At 34.9% G+C, this 17,094-nt stretch overlaps 1 protein-coding gene across 1 annotated transcript in view; it reads right to left on the reverse strand.

Moving 5' to 3' along the window:
* Positions 1 to 15,623, reverse strand: part of LOC121375449 (coiled-coil and C2 domain-containing protein 2A-like) — a 62,014-nt gene extending 46,391 nt beyond the window's left edge. The window contains exons 1-13 of the mRNA XM_041502912.1: positions 15,447 to 15,623; positions 13,210 to 13,312; positions 12,871 to 12,936; positions 10,979 to 11,050; positions 10,279 to 10,537; positions 9,881 to 10,041; positions 7,923 to 8,015; positions 6,257 to 6,349; positions 5,189 to 5,413; positions 3,875 to 3,893; positions 3,105 to 3,245; positions 723 to 865; positions 27 to 149 (exon numbers count right to left, since the gene is read on the reverse strand). Coding sequence (XP_041358846.1) covers positions 27 to 149; positions 723 to 865; positions 3,105 to 3,245; positions 3,875 to 3,893; positions 5,189 to 5,413; positions 6,257 to 6,349; positions 7,923 to 8,015; positions 9,881 to 10,041; positions 10,279 to 10,537; positions 10,979 to 11,050; positions 12,871 to 12,936; positions 13,210 to 13,308 — 1,494 coding nt within the window. The 5' untranslated portion in view covers positions 13,309 to 13,312; positions 15,447 to 15,623. The remainder of the gene's footprint in view (positions 1 to 26; positions 150 to 722; positions 866 to 3,104; positions 3,246 to 3,874; positions 3,894 to 5,188; positions 5,414 to 6,256; positions 6,350 to 7,922; positions 8,016 to 9,880; positions 10,042 to 10,278; positions 10,538 to 10,978; positions 11,051 to 12,870; positions 12,937 to 13,209; positions 13,313 to 15,446) is intronic.
* Between the last annotated feature and the right edge of the window lie 1,471 nt (positions 15,624 to 17,094).

Raw genomic sequence — 17,094 nt, forward strand, 5'->3', positions numbered from 1 at the left:
CCAAAAGCCTGGTTAATAGGTCATACCTTCTTGAAAACTGTTTCCAAATCTGGATCTGGTTCATCTGGTACCGCTGGCCTTGAAGGTGAAGGTCGCAAAGGATCTGGAAGGGCTACTACTTTCCCATCTTCACCAAACCACACCCGACCCTTCAACAGAATGGAGAACACACAGTTCATGATAACATACATTGTAATTATGCTTTTTAATGTAAGATAACAAACACTTGCCACTACAAAGACAACTCTTTTCTTTATTGCAAGGGATCTTTTATATACATTTCCACATAACCATTCTTACCAATACAAGTCATTCAGGGCTAGCTCTGCGACTCACTAAATTCAGCAATTGCAAATTTTAATTACAATTGGCGAATTTTATTTTAATTTGGTGAACAAAAATTGTGTAATGATAGGTATATTTTTGAAAAATAACTATTGGTCTGCATTTTTAAAATATAATTTTGCAAAATGTTCTCCTTACCAGAGCTAGCCCAGTCACTATAACTAAATAAACATGCAAATAATTCTAAAAAACTGGCCACTGTAAATCATGAAATGTTTACCAAAATTTGATGGTTAAAAAGGTAAGTTTGTCAATGGCACTATTTAGTTAATATGCATTATATTACATTTTAATACTCTATGCTGCATTATTCTAGTGCCATTACTTAAAATATAATTTTTATCCAACGTTAAAGTATTTTATGATAACTTCACTACCTTGTTATCTGGTTGACGTATCAGCCTCTGTTCCATCTTGTTCTGGTTTCGAGCTGGAATCTGGGGACGCACTCCAACATAGAACCCTTCTTCCTCCAGATACCGAGGTTCTACATCTCCAATGATCTTTTCTGAGGCTGGTACTAGAACCGATAGTTAATCACAGATATGAGATAAACCTAACACACACCTTCACACACCCACGCTAATGTTGACTTCAAAGACGACAATTATGTCAGAACTACCACCGATAGTTAATCACAGATATGATATAAACCTAACACACACCTTCACACACACACACACGCTAATGGTGACTTCAAAGACGACAATTATGTCAGAACTACCACCGATAGTTAATCACAGATATGATATAAACCTAACACACACCTTCACACACACACACACACACGCTAATGTTGACTTCAAAGACGACAATTATGTCAGAACTACCACCGATAGTTAATCACAGATATGATATAAACCTAACACACACCTTCACACACACACACACGCTAATGCTGACTTCAAAGACGACAATTATGTCAGAACTACCACCGATAGTTAATCACAGATATGATATAAACCTAACACACACCTTCACACACACACACGCTAATGTTGACTTCAAAGACGACAATTATGTCAGAACTACCACCGATAGTTAATCACAGATATGATATAAACCTAACACACACCTTCACACACACACACACACGCTAATGTTGACGTCAAAGACGACAATTATGTCAGAACTACCAACAAATAAATTAACCCTATAATTAACAATATCAGAGTACATCAGTGGCTACAACAATTCAAATTTATGTTCCATGTAAGAAAAGAAACTTATAATAAGCAACAAGAGAAAAACCAATTTTGAGTCATTCTTAACACAGCAGCACAATGTTTAACTAATAGGTATCTTTCAGACAGGACAGCATGTGCCTGGCTTTGATACAAATGAAATTATATTAATTCATTCATGGTTATTTTTGTGCTTATATTCAATTAATGTTTAAGCACACACCTCAGCTATCTGGACTGTTCCGTCAGATCAGAGGGATAGCAGTTTGTTGTTAGAGGTTAGTGAGAGAAGTCAGTGTAGTGGCCTTACACTTACCCATTGAGTTGTTAAAACTATGGGTAGGAGCCAGGACCAGGAGGCGAACTCAGTATCTACTAGCCTTATGTCCGATGGCTTAACCACTACACCACCAAGACCGGTGCAATTACATTATGTAAGTGACATAATAGTCACTAATTAAATAAGATACTGGGGTATTTTCAGTAAAAACAAAACAAAATTTTCCATATACCGGGTATACTCGAGAAAAAAATTTCCTATGCATGTTTTGCACAAGGTTTGTATTTAACCATCTCGAAGGTAAAATCAATCTGGTTTTTAAAAAAACTATTTATTCATAAATATTAAGAGACAATTTGCACAATTATAGTATGTCCACACAAGTTACAAATTTCAGCTATCTACAAACTTTACAGATGGTTTGAGAGCATTTTATTAGTTAAAAGTTTGTTTTGTTTAATGACACCACTAGAGCACATTGATTTATCAATCAACAGCTATAGGATGTCAAACGTTTGGTAATTTTGACATATAGTCTTAGAGAGGAAATCCACTATATTTTTCCATTAGTAGCAAGGGATCTTTTATATGCACCATCCCACACACAGGATAGCACATATCACAGTCTTTGGTATACCAGTCATAGTGCACTGGCTGGGATGAGAAATAACCAAATGGGTACACCAACAAGGATCAATCTCACACCAACCATGCATCAAGCAAGCACTTTACCACTGGGCTATGTCCCCCCCACCCCCCCCCCCTCCCCGATTTTATTAGGTGCACAGGAAAAAATGTCATGAATATATAATATTAGGTCTCACTACACAGTTCACTTCCGGGTGACAATTCATTCATCATGGTCCACTATAGTTCCTAATTGTGACACATTATGGTTCACATATTCACTTCCAGAAAATGGTGAAGAATTAAAACAATATATATGTCTAATGGTAAGCCTTCTGGCTGTATTTTGCCCATGTTATTCTGTAATACTGTGCATTGACCGTTTGGAACATGGGTGTATAGCACAAGAGACAGCCGGAGTGAATCAGTTAATGAACCACCTGTCTGGAGCAAAAAACTGAGACAGAAATGTTCTCAATTTTGGAGTGAAAATAAATGCTTATATAATGTATGTTCGCAATGGTGTATGTTTGTTAGTGTCAACGAGAACCCGTTCTATTGGCAATCTTCATTTGAAATTGGGCAATTTAACATGGGTTTCAATGGCAGATGACATCTGTGTAGTGAGACCTTATACCGCAGGCTGTGTGGATTCCTTGTTTTGTTACCTGGTCTGCTAGAGGGCAAAAACAATAGCTTCTTCCGCAGTTCTTCCTGCTGTTTGGGATCAATGAATTCAGGCTTTTTCATCACCACCATCCCAAAACCCAACTCATCCTCGTCTTTCTCCCCAAGTAACGGCTGTTTATCTGAAAAGAAAAAAGATAATGTAGTTTGTAAATTGGCTGAAATATATTGAATCATAAATTATGGTATATGTTATATGGACTTTAAGAGTTTTAGCTATCGTTGGTTAAATTGTCAAATACAAAATGAACATGGATTTGGAAAATATATTTCATAATACATTTGCCACACAGATAATAAAAAGAATTAGCATATTCATGTTGGAATATTTTTTCTGCTACTTAAGACAAACTGATGATGGTTATACATTTTGAAATAAAAATTTTAAAATATCTAATATCCTATTTTCCAGCTTAAATTCTGTATATTTACAAATGAAGATTTATTTCCAGATATACCTACTATAGGATATTAAATGAAGGTTGAAGTGGGGGTGGGGGGTTCAACCCATAAGTGAAGTACTATGTTAAAAATCATGAAAATTTAATAATGGTGGTCAGGTACTGAGACTGGCTCTAGGGTTTGGGTTGCACAATGCTCTAAAATGGTGGCCCATATTCAGAAGCATCAACTAAATCTACATCGTTCATTTTTTTCAGAGCATATGGACAAATTTTGACAAATAGCAAAACAAATCTGGAAATTTTTTAAATCCTGTCATCAACCTCATGCAAAAATGATTCATGCTCACCATCTGTTGTTTCTTCTTCCTATAACGATAAAAATAAATAATTTACAAAATAATCTTTTATAACTTGCATCAAAAGAAGGAAGAAAATGTTTTATTTAACAACGTACTTAACACATTTTATTTACGATTATATGGAGTCGGACATATTGGTTAAGGACCACACATATATTGAGAGAGGAAACTCGCTGTCACCACTTCATGGGCTACTCTTTTCGATTAGCAGCAAGGGATCTTTTATATGCACCATCCGACAGACAGGACAGTACCTACCACAGTCTTTTTTACACCAGTTGTGGAGCACTGGTTAACTTGCATCAAATTCACATCCGTCACAGTACTGGTATTGTGAAAAATCAACACGAAACACAAAATATCTTGCCCATAACATGACCATGACACTCACAGGTCTGTAGGAAGGATGTCTGAATTTTATCTGAGAAATTCTAAGTTGGGAAGGGGAGGAAGGCTGAGACATTTATATCTGGTGGCATTAACCACAATTTCCTAGTACCCGGAGAACAAAATACCAATTCGCTAGACAATAATATTCAGCTGTTTAAATTTTTAACTAACCTGGACACAGGGTTCATAAACCTTGGAAACATAAAAATTCCAGAACTTTTTCAAGACAAATTTTTTTTTTTCAAGACTTACATTACTCAATACATCCCCCATATTTTTGGAAAATTTGACAAAATGGACGATCTTTTTGTCATATGCATTGCGAAAGCACGTACTTCAAATGTCGGCAATTGTTAGATTCATCAGATTCCGCCGGTTTCACGCAACAAAAAATTTCTAAATGAGTCCTAGAGACGAATTTCCATACTTTTTCTAAACCAACTTGCAAAAAAGGTATTTTTCCATACTTTTTCCAGGTCTGGAAAATACGTAGATTTTCAAAATTCCATACTTTTCAAAGTTATCCAGACTCCATACGAACCCTGTGGACAGGCAATCCACATCTCTGAAGTTTGAGCAGAGAACAGTGTGCTTACATTTTAACTGGACACAAGCACAGAAATAAATGAAATGTGTTTTGTTTGATGCAGGGAACAAAACTTTTAATTTGTTTAACCATATTTTATTGCTGTAAAAATAAATGGTTTTGGGATCAACCATATTAAGGCCTCTCTCAACATTTTATAAAAATACAAACAGTTAGTATTTACAGAACAAAAACATTAAAATTCTTGATTCACAGTTAATGTACTGAACCACATCTTGTTGCATTTGTAGTTAATTTTTAATAATAAAAAAAAACCTTTTCTGTTAATTTAGCTGATGGATTTAAAAAAATTCAAAATGGCTGACCTGTTCAGCTTCACCTTCAGCCGGTTCAGGCTCTTTGGGTTCGGTTTCCTCTCCTTCTGGCTTCTCTCCTTCTGGTTTCTCACCCTCCGGTTTCTCTTCCTCTGCTGTTTCTTCGGGTTTCTTCTCCGGTTTCACCTCAGGTTTGGCTGGTTCTTCTTCATCCTCTGAACCCCAGTGACGTGTAAAGAAATCGTGCGCCATTTTTATACTTGGCATACCACTATCCTGAGAGAAAACAAAATATATTATGGAACTAAATTCGACAGATTAATATTTACCTAAAAAATGTTATTGAAATGGGAATTAGTTTTGTGTTAAGAGTTTCTGATCTGCCTGATGTGTCGTACATCACAGGATTAATCCAGCTGAATTATCTCCCATTTGCTACTCTGAATGTGGGAAATACCTATTAAAAAATACTACCTGCCAATATGGCAGAAGATATTTCCTTATCTCTTTATCTCGACCATGTCAAAATACCTTAAGTCTCTACCTAAAATTATTCATATTAAGTTTAATGCTACAAAAAAAGATATGCATGGTCTTATTTTGATGAAAACGTTTGAAAGGAAATTTTGGTGAATTGTTATACATTCACCTCCTCTGTATGGGCCTAATTGATATTCATATTTAAAACTTCAGGTGCAAATTCAGGGGGTGTACACCTCCATCGAACTTTAAAGTGACCCAAAAATCCTATATTAACATATGAATTTATATCTTTTTAGTTTGGCAATGTAATATCTTGGTTGGCTGGGTCTTTCAGGGGAAGACCGTTTATATAAAATAAAATAAAATTTTAATGTACTTTGGAACACTGTTAGTGGAACAATGCAGCAAGTTTTCTCTAAGACTATGTCCCAGAATTACCAAATCTTTGACATCCAGAGCCAGTGGTTAATCAATGTGCTCTGGTGGTGTTGTTAACTTTACCCTGGTCTTTGTAAATTCTTCATGTACACAGGACTAATAAAGGATTTCTAGTGTCACTATGTCCTGTCAAATACAAACTCATAAATATATAAGTTTCTATCCAGTGAGAATTACTATATTATAATTGACACATACTTGCATGTCAACAGTCATTCCCATCTTCAACCAGCGTTGTTTGACTTTATTTCGTCTTTCTTCTGCCAGCCTTTCAATATCTATTTCACTCATCTGTTAAAAACAACAACAAAAATACAATACAAAAAAAACAAAAACATTTCAGAATAGTTCAAACTATAGTCTGTCTAATAAAAAAATACTATTTTTGTGTCCAATTAAGAAATCAATCGGCTCAGAATCCGGTCTCAGTGGCGTCTTGGTTAGGCCATCGGTCTACAGGCTGGTAGGTACTGAGTTTGGATCCCAGCCGAGGCATGAGATTTTTAATCCAGATACCGACTCCAAACCGCGAGTGAGTGCTCCGCAAGGCTCAATGGGTAGGTATAAACCACTTGCACCGACCAGTGATCCATAACTGGTTCAACAAAGGCCATGGTTTGTGCTATCCTGCCTGTGGGAAGTGCAAATAAAAGATCCCTTGATGCCTGTCGTAAAAGAGTAGCCTATGTGGCGACAGCTGGTTTCCTCTAAAAAAACAGTGTCAGAATTACCATGTGTTTGATGTCCACTAGCCGATGATAAGATAAAAAATCAATGTGCTCTAGTGGCATCGTTAAATAAAACAAAACGTTTTTGGCTCAGAAATAAATAACTTGTGGTAAATTCTATAGGATGAAAAAGGCGTTCCCTGTGGGACTATAGGTATTTATTTTTCTTCATCTGACTAAAACATCATTTACATGTATATGTAAGTGCATACCGGTAATCATGAATAAATTCATCATTTATTCAAAAATATTTTAATCTTATTTGAAAACTGGAAATGAGTATATATTACATTTGTGCTCACAACCTGTAATTGATGATTCAGTTCGATGTAATTCTTACTGAAAAACAATATCCTCAAAATTCTCTATGTGTCAAACAGTAACATCAAAACAGTTACGAGCTACTATCACCAACAGAACAAACTACAACCATTTTAAGAGTATTGTCCCTACATATTTTAGTATCTACTAAGTTCTAGAGCCATAACTCTGTGAAAAATGGGTAAATCGCCACGCAAGATAAACTTGATCTGTAACAGTACATGATAAAGCTATATACAAAATGTCAAATCAATATCTTGAGGCACTGTGATAAAAGGACCATAAAACTATATGTGGGACAGACAAATGGACAGACAGACAGACGGATGGTGACGAAACCTATAGTTCCCTCCGGATGGACAAGGAAAGGGACTAATAACAATACATTTTGGAGCAGGGCTTCTAGATTAAGGTAGCCCCACTCCCATGGCTAGTGATATTCAATCTTGGGCTAGTAAATAACTAATATTACCATGCCCAATGGCTAGTGAAAACAAAAGTTGTCAAATGCTGCATTTTTTAAATATAAATATCCTGTAACCTACTCTCACCCCCACACACCCCCAATCTTAGTATTTTTAAGCTCCATCCTCCTCTTTAGGTGACATATCTGATTATTACTATTAATTAGTAAAATTACATTTACTTAAAAGTAAAGTAGGGCTAATGGATTTTTAATTGTGGCTAGTAAATTTCTTATATTACTGATCCCATGACTAGTGAATTTTATAAAAATTCTAGAAGCCCTGTGGAGACACTATCATATCAGGTTATACCAATAACGGAAAATATTAACATTGGCAGCTCTCACACACCTCTGTATCAAACCTAGTGAGGGTCGACTGACGCTTATCTTTCAGGCGTCTCTCTTCACGGGCTTCCTCACGTAGCTCCGTTTCTGCTTTTTCCTGTAAAGATTTTAAAACATTGAAACTAAATATTAATCAAATAGAACTACTGTCACATAATATAATGGTAGACAAAACTGCAAAGGAAATAAATGTATGCAGTAAAAACTGTCCCGAAATCTAATACATGATCTCCTAAGTAATTTTCCAAAAATATAATTGTTCTCCTTTTTTGGCCTTATTTATTACTTCTTGAACACTTTTAGCAAACTCCAAAACGAGGATTCTATACCTCATACAAGCAAACATTTTGAGTGTTTTTTGTCAATAATGCCAGTTTCGTTTGACATAAAAAGAAAAGAACAACTGTTTTGGATGTAACAAAAGTATTTTATTTTTACGTGCAATTCCAGACTTTTGGATTTCATGGAAACGATCGGTTTCTGGTACTGTGTCGGTAAAATCACGGAACCGAAATTTCGTTTCCCATGATTATTATACAGAGTATGACTATTCAACGGAACCTAAATACAGTTTCCGATGGGTTCCAAGGCAAAGAACTGAAAAAGTGTTTCCCATAAAATTCCTATGGCCTGAATTCGTTAAAACATTAATCCCCAAACAAACGACCACATAGAACACTGTCATTACTTCTAACAAATACCTAATGAAATATTTATTATATATTACTGAAAGAATGTTTCTTTTATTGATCTCTTAACAGCACTGTTTAATTGCTGTGGCCAAATTCTATAACAACATTAATATTTCTTATGAAATACAGTATTTTACTGAAATAAATTTATTAAAGTTTAAATTGTATCCACAGAGTAAACTAAACACTGGGTTCACATGCATAGGTAATTGGGGAAGACTTGAAACAATTTGTATTTTTCAATTATGGTAAACCCTCTGGCTGGATTTTGCCTATGTTATTTTGTAATACTGAGTATTGACTTTTTTGGACATGGGTATATCACATAACAGATGGCCAGTGTGAATTGGATGCTGTATCACCTGTATGGACAGATACTACATCCAGATAGGGTCATAAAAAAACAGAGATTAAAAGAATCCTTCATATGTATCTATGTGGGACAGGGCTATTCCACCCGAGGGTACATAATTTGTTGTCAGGGACGTGGCATGTACCCGAGGGTGGAATAGCTCTGTCCCAAATGGATACATAATGGAGGATTATTTTTCTCCCATCCAGTAGATGAAAAACAAGCATTTTGGGAAAGCGTGAAAAACCTAAAAAAAAACAAAATTATCTTACAATAAAATAATCATAACTATTGAAAAGATTGTACCCAAAAATGGTTTATAACAGAAGTATAAACCGAAAATGATAGTATAATTTTATTATGGCAGCAGGTTTTTAAGAAATATAAAAGGCATTTCTTGCGTTATTTTGCCGTTTACGTGAGGTCATCCAATGTTAATATCATCTCAAACAATAGAAGTCACTTGGTCATGAAAGACCAATTTATTCCGCAAGTGATGACGTCATGGAATATGCCTGTCTTGCATGGCTAGGGATGGGAGAAATAAATGTTCTCAATTGTGGAATGACAATAAATGCATATATAATATAGCTTTCCAACAGTATATGTCATTAATGCCAACAAGAACTTGTTCTATCAGCAGACTTTATTTGAAGTTGGAGAGTTTAACATCAAGTTCAATGGCAGATGACATCTGTGTAGAGAAACCAAACATGAACACCTGCAATTTTTTATTCTGCTCACACTTTCAGGATCTGAAATCTGATGAAATTCAATAGTAACTGAATTCTTCATTGCTCACTTGAAATTACAATTATTCTGATTTCTAGAATTGCTAATGAGGACCTGAAATTGAATTTAACAATATACATACGAGTCATGAAAAGTTATAAGTTACTGGAATAGTTAGCAATGTACCTTAGCTTTCTGTAATCTGCTCTGCATCCTAGCACGAAGTGACAATCCACGAGAGGTCGGTGGGGATTCTGGAGGTTTCTCTGCTGGTTCCTCTTTAGGTGTTTCTACTGGCAGTGAAGGTATGGACGGTTCCTCCTCTGTGCGTGAAGTCTCGACAGTACCTGATGGAAATCATAAAAATCATAATTTTTCAGCCATAGAAAACATTTACTTTCAAAGAGTATGACTATTTCTATCCAAACACGTTTTTGTACCATTACAATTTAAAACTTACTTCATTAATAATTTACAAATATTTTCAACATTATGAGTTGTTGAAATAATATAATTAGTACCGTACTTTGCTTCAACGGTAGTCTATATAAAACAGAACACCAGTCACAGCTAATGTTACAAACCTTCTTCTGTTCTAGCAGTGGTCTCATCTGGCATAGGTATTGTGCCATCTTCAGCTTCTGTCGGCATGGGAACTGTCCCATCTTCAGTTTCCACTGGCATCGTGGTTGTTTCTTCTTTGACCTCAGCAGCTTCCCTGGCTTCTGCTAAAGCTTCTGCTAGTCCTTCCTTTGTGGTTTCCTCCACTTTCTGCTTGCTCTTCATTTTAACCGTTTTTAACTCGCCACTCACATCATCTTTAGGGGTTGTTAATTTAGACAGCTGGCAAACAGATAAAAAAAAAAAAAAAAAATGCAAGAAATCATCATTGTTACATTTTAATATGCAACAGTGTATGAAAATGTAAGTGCTGTTCAAAAACTGTGCATAATCTGTTCTAAAACAAAATAAAGATTTTTTTTTAACTAATAGTTATATGCTGAATCACACGGACACATTTTTAATACATACAAGACAATTCCATCACCTCAAAGAGTCATCACTTTCTAAATGTAATTCAACATAATGTAAACCAAACTCCCCCCCCCACCCCCTATTGTTATACTGAATACAAAATTACAAGAGGGGGCCCTAAAACTATGCATGAACCTAGATGATATAATTACAACTATGAAATAGAGCTTATATACTACTTATAGGTGTTCAAATATCATGACTGATTTTCCATAACCTGTCTTTTCAATTACACTGTAAAATAGTCACCTCTTTCTGTCGCTGTCTGCGGCGAGTCTTCAGGTCATTCACAAGAGACTTAGCTTGTCCAATCTCTTCAATCTACAAACCAATAAATACAATGTATAACAAAAATAATTACTATGAGAATATCTTTTAAAAATTAAATACTGGTACAAACCTAATCAGTATTACTCTAATTAAATGCAAAGAAAATAATAATATTATAATGTCTTGGTTTGTCATTAAAATTTATGTAGCAACATAATTTATAATTTATTTCAGCAAAGATATAAAAGTAAATATGACATGACTATCAAGACCATTTTTCAACAATGGTATTTTAATTAATACCAGCAACAAAATAAACAGTAACACATTCTTTTAATAGGTAAATTATTATAACTAATAGTAATAAAGTATAACCTTCTGTATTAACAGTTAAGATAGGATGATTGCTTGAAGATCAATGGGTTGAAAAATCTATCAGGGTTCGAATTTCACCATAGCACCGATGGCAATTGTTGTAGGTGCCCTCCTTTCTTGAATTATGCTCCTAAAATCTTACAGCGTCAACGGCAAGAAAAATGCTGCAGTGCCTTACCTGATTTGAAACTGTGCCCTTCAGATTTTTTTTTAAACCCAGCATTTTATTATTTAGCGACGACACAAATGTAATATGAAAAATCTACTTGGCAAGATGATTGGGACATTGCAGTCACGAATAAGCTTCATTCTGTCAAGTCAGTCCTGAGAGAGAATGGCAGTCCTTCTACAGGCAGTGAAGGAAGGATGAAGTAGTCTTGTGCAGTGCCCGTATATTCGGTGCACTCATTTTTTTTTTATAGGATCCTCTTCTTTAATGTGTTAGTAGCATTATTTGTAATATGGTAATAGTAAGTACACATGTAAGTATATAGAGAATACTACACTCAGTACATGAGCAGCCGTTAAGATATCGTTTATCTTACGAGTTGTTTAAAAACATATCCAACAAGTGTAATCTTAACCTATGTCTACATGGCATAATTCAGTACTAGACTATCCATCCTGTGATTCATTGAAAATGAGGATTATTAACTAAAGTTATGTTGCGTTACCCAGTGATCTATTTAGACATTGTATGGTTTTCCACTAACTGAGGGTATTTTGTGTATTATCTCCACAAATGATAAAATAATAGTATCTAATATTATATGACATTTTAAAACAATATCAATTTCTCAGTGCTCAAATCTCATTCTTAATTGTTAAAGAGAGACTATTGTTCTCAGGTCATCATTTAAATCCTTTGTGAATACTATAATTTGATATCATAGAACTTACAAGTACATGTATAACACAGCTGTCTGTCACATTTCTACTTTTATTAAAAGGCATCTGTATCCAACAAATTACACAGCCTAGAGTTCAGAACCATAAAGTGAAATAATTTTTGTCTCAGAAACTTGATACAAAGTACATGTAAGTTGCATTCGTGTCCGTCTTTTGAAGGAAAAGTTAGCCTTGGTGCCATAATTGTTGTTATTAAACCGAAGGCAACACTTGCTGGGCCCTACAAATTTTTTAATTCGACCCCTGACCTATTTTTTTGTGGAAAGCCCTATTTGCATTTTCTCCATATCAACTAGTCCTATACCAACACCATATGTTATCTGTCTGTTCGAAAGAAGAAACAAGAGACTAAATTTTTTCGGTAATAGTTAACAGTAACCTATGTACTAAAACAGATTTTGTTTCCTCTAATTTTCTAGACCAAGTATTGCAGTTGTCATACGTTTGACACCAAACAACCATAGTTTGAAATGTATTTAATTAAACATTCCTTTCCTTTGATCAATGTTTTCGTTGCTACATTAATAAAGGTGGCTGTTTGAGCATATATACCGTCATATAGTTACTACATTAGTTTTTACACGTACCTCAGCTGCCGATGACTCCCCTTCTGTCTGACTAAACGTCTGGTAGGCTTTTTCACCATCCATTTGCTAGTATAGACAAAAACACACATGCATGTTAATTATTCAATATTACATAGTATTCATATATTGTGTAGACTATATCTACTATAATAATTTAAACAGATATAATACATATATATAGTAATAATACATTTATAACATAAAAAAAAAAAAAATCTTATGTATGCCAGTATTCATGTAACAAGTCGTTCAAAATGATCAACATTTTCATTAGTGTACAAGCCATAACCCTTCTTGGATTAATTAATGGTAAAATATGTTACTATTTTTATTACTAACCACGGCTGGATTTGCCAGGCCTTGCTCAGCTTGACTCTCATCACCAAGTAGTTGATGTTTAGACAACCTACGAGGGCGAGGTTTTGGAGGTTCATCCATGTTGCTGAAACAGAAAATGTGACTATACATGTACATTTATATGTACATTGCAAATATCTATCACTGCAGTCTTTCTTCTTTTCGATAGAATATGTAACAATGTGATAAACACATTTAAAGCACATGTACTGTACACTACAACTAGTATTACAGGGCTTCTAGATAATGGTAATCACATGGCTAGTGATATTCAATGTTGGGTCACTAAATAACTACTATTGCCATGCCCGACGGCTAGTGAATTTTTGGGGTCAAATGTTGCAGTTAAGTCTTATTTTTGTAAATATAAATATCCTGCCCACATCCAACCCCCAATGTTAGTGTTTTTAAGCTCTATCTTCCTCTTTAGGTAACATATTTGACTATTACTAGTATTTAGTAAAATTGTGTTAACTTTTAAGTAAAGTAGGGATAGTGAATTTTTAATCATGGCTAGTACATTTTTAAAATCGCTGATCCCATGGCTAGTGGATTTTATGAAAATTCTGGAAGCCCTGTATTAGTAATCTTAATGTAGTAGTGTTGGTATAAATGCTCCTACTGGCAGTAGCTCAGTTGGTAGAGCACTGGACTCTCGTACTGAGAGTCCGTGGTTCGAATCCCCTCAGTGGAGGTTGATTTTTCTGTTACATTTGGCACTGACGTAGAATACAATTATAACCCAGTTAGGACCCATAACAGTTCAACTACTCGTGGTCCACAGCTCCGGGACATAGCTTCACTTGAGGGGGTAGTATGTAGTAATGTTGGTATAAAGTGCTCCTACTGGCAGTAGCTTGTGGGAATTTCCCTATTAGCTCAGTTGTACTCTGTGTAATGCTTTGGCAATCGTCGACAACCAAATGGTCGCAAGCTACTGTGTCTAAAATAAAAAAAAATTCTAAGTCTGATACCACAGAGCTTTAGTTTGATTATTCTTGAGTCCAGCCATGACATTAAACTTACATGTTGTTAACCAGTACCAACACTACACGAAGAAAAACACTTTGCTCTACACTTGAATTGTAGAAAATGTCATGCTAACTGGTGACAAATTCATTGAAGTTATTTCTTTGAATGTCACCCTAGATTTATATATTATCGGTCAGTATAATCTATACTACATGTATGTGGTGACTGGTGTTAAAAATGTCATGTTTCCACTATCAACACACCTCTGCTGCTATCATACCATCACTCAATTTCAATCAACATATGTTTTCGATACTTCATTTGTAACTGCATGTATCGTGAGATTACGAGATCAATGATCAATGTAAAGATATTTAACGTGAAACATAGGATCATTGTTGTATTTGAGCGAGAATTGGTTGGTAGGCATAGAGTGCACAGATTTGATATAGTTTTCTCTGGCTATAATGAGAGCATCATAACTGTCCAAATGTCTGTCTTGGTCTTACGGTTAACAGGGGTGCAGAAAGTACTCGCCCGCTCGCCAAATGCAAGTAAAAATTCTGACGGACAAGTTAAACAATATAACTTCTAGTCAAGGTTTCGGGGGTGGAGGAGCTTGAGTGTCTCTTTTATTTTGTTTGCCATGTGATGTTATTAATAATGTTATTGTCAAATTTATATCTATCATTTGAAGGAAGGAAATGTTTTATTTAAAAACACACTCATTTTTATTTCTTTTATTTACAGTTATATATGGCATCAGACTATCATTTGAAGTGTATATTATAATATTATTAAACAATAATATTTTTATCTATGGGCTGGCAAACTAGTAGAAATACTGGCAGGCTAGTACATTTTAGTTGGTTCTGGTCCACAGGGTTAGTGAAATATTTTCCATTTCTGCACCCCTTGTTAGAGTATTCAAGCTAGACGCCAGGCTACTCTAAGATTTATGCAGCAAACATGTACAAGAGTCTCCATTGGTAGACTGCTGCTGCTACTGTCGCCGCTGTTCATACTTACCATTACAAATACATCTCACTGTACTCAGTAAATATCACTGCCTACTTTTTTGCTCAACAGACCCCTACGTTCTCAGTCTGCATATGACCTGGGGAAACGTAGGCTAGCAATGAGCATGCATGCAGTTGCAATCGCACAGGTTAGGTTTATTTAGACTGATTAGCAACTCAGTAACTGTTACATGACATTTTGCTTAAACAAATAAAAATGATACATACACAAAAATGGAAATTAATATTCCTCCAACGGAATAACATCAAAAATAACCCAGTTAGTTGGAAAAAATCCAGTCTACATTAATTAATCAATGTACTCCCACAAAACGCATGATTCGTTTCGCTGAAGACAGCCTTGACTTAAGAGGGATGTTTCATAAACTGCACTGTTGAAATATGCACAAGACCCAACTTGTCCGGCGGGATAATCGACTGGTTCTCTTTTATTTGTCATTAATAAAACTTGTAAAAGCGTAATAAAATTTAAAATAGAGCTAGCCCCATAGGACAAAAACAAAATCTTTGACGCTTAAGGATAATAAAAAAGTAAATATTAATATCCAATAAAATATGGCATTTTATCGTTTTCATGTACAGTTAACGCTGAAATTTTTATTTTTGCTAAGTTTATAATTTATAAAAGGGTAGTAAACACGATCTAATTAATAAATCACACATCTATATAAATTTATCACCAACATTATCTCAAAACTTCGGGTTCTTAAAAATGTATCCGTCCATCTAACCATCTGTGCGCCCGTCAGTCAGTACGCCAGACTGTCCGTTAGTCCATTCATACATGTAGGTATTTCGGATTTGCATTAAAGATATTGTAAACGGACTAACGCCCACATATATGTTCGACTTTTTCAAAGGATATATCTCAATAGTCGCAAATGTTTGGGGGGGTTTTTATATTTTTTTTATTAATACCTATTATATCATAAGCACATCAGATGTTGAAGTTCACAATGAATGGGGATTGATATATCAGCTCAGGACCGTAGCTAGGATTTTTTGTTTTGGGGGGCAACTGAGTAGTTAATAGTCTAAAATTCCTTAAACAGTTAAGAAGAGAGTTTTCTTTAAGTTTCTATAATGCTTCCCTCCCCCTCCTCCCCCCGCTAGCCAAGGCCCTGCAGCTTTCACGAGATTATCGCAGGGTTTTAAGTACCATATGCAGGTACTGTTTCTTCGAGAAATAATTTGGAAAACTGTTCATTTTAACTGTATAAAATATTTTTAGAAAGAAGCTTGAAAACATCTAACTTGATGTTTTTCGAAAAGCTTGTTCTTTATACCGTTCTATGATAGTTAACTTTAAGGTGAAAATTGCACACAAAGTTTGAAGAAATTAAAATAAATCCAATAGTGCACTCCAGTAGCCTATAACCTCTCACTGAAAAAAACAACAACATACGATTTAAATAATGCTGATCACTGGAGGAATTAAATTATCACCGTGCATGTGTAGGCCTAGTAAGTATTATCTCATAAGGTTAATAATTCTGCATTATTAAAACAATTTAAATGAGAAATAAATTGGGGGAAATGTTCCTTCAGTTTTATCATATGAACAGAGGACAACAAATATACAATGCTATATATACTGTCATTGAATAAAAAAAAAAAAGGAATGTAAATGTTAAAAAGTTTTACGTCAAAGATTTCTGTCAACTATAAAAAGTTAATTAAATATTAATTTGTATATTAAAATAGAATTCGAACTATTGGCGTTTGCACGATTTATATTGGGAGGAGGAGGGGGACACCCATAAAAAGCAAATGTTTGGTAAATCCTGTTAGGATATATAAGGTGGGGAGATGTTTTTGAAGGGCGGGCTTTTGGAACTTTTAGCGACGTTAATCT

The sequence above is a fragment of the Gigantopelta aegis genome, chromosome 6 (assembly GCF_016097555.1).
Source record: "Gigantopelta aegis isolate Gae_Host chromosome 6, Gae_host_genome, whole genome shotgun sequence".
In the NCBI taxonomy this organism is placed as follows: Eukaryota; Metazoa; Mollusca; class Gastropoda; order Neomphalida; family Peltospiridae; genus Gigantopelta; species Gigantopelta aegis.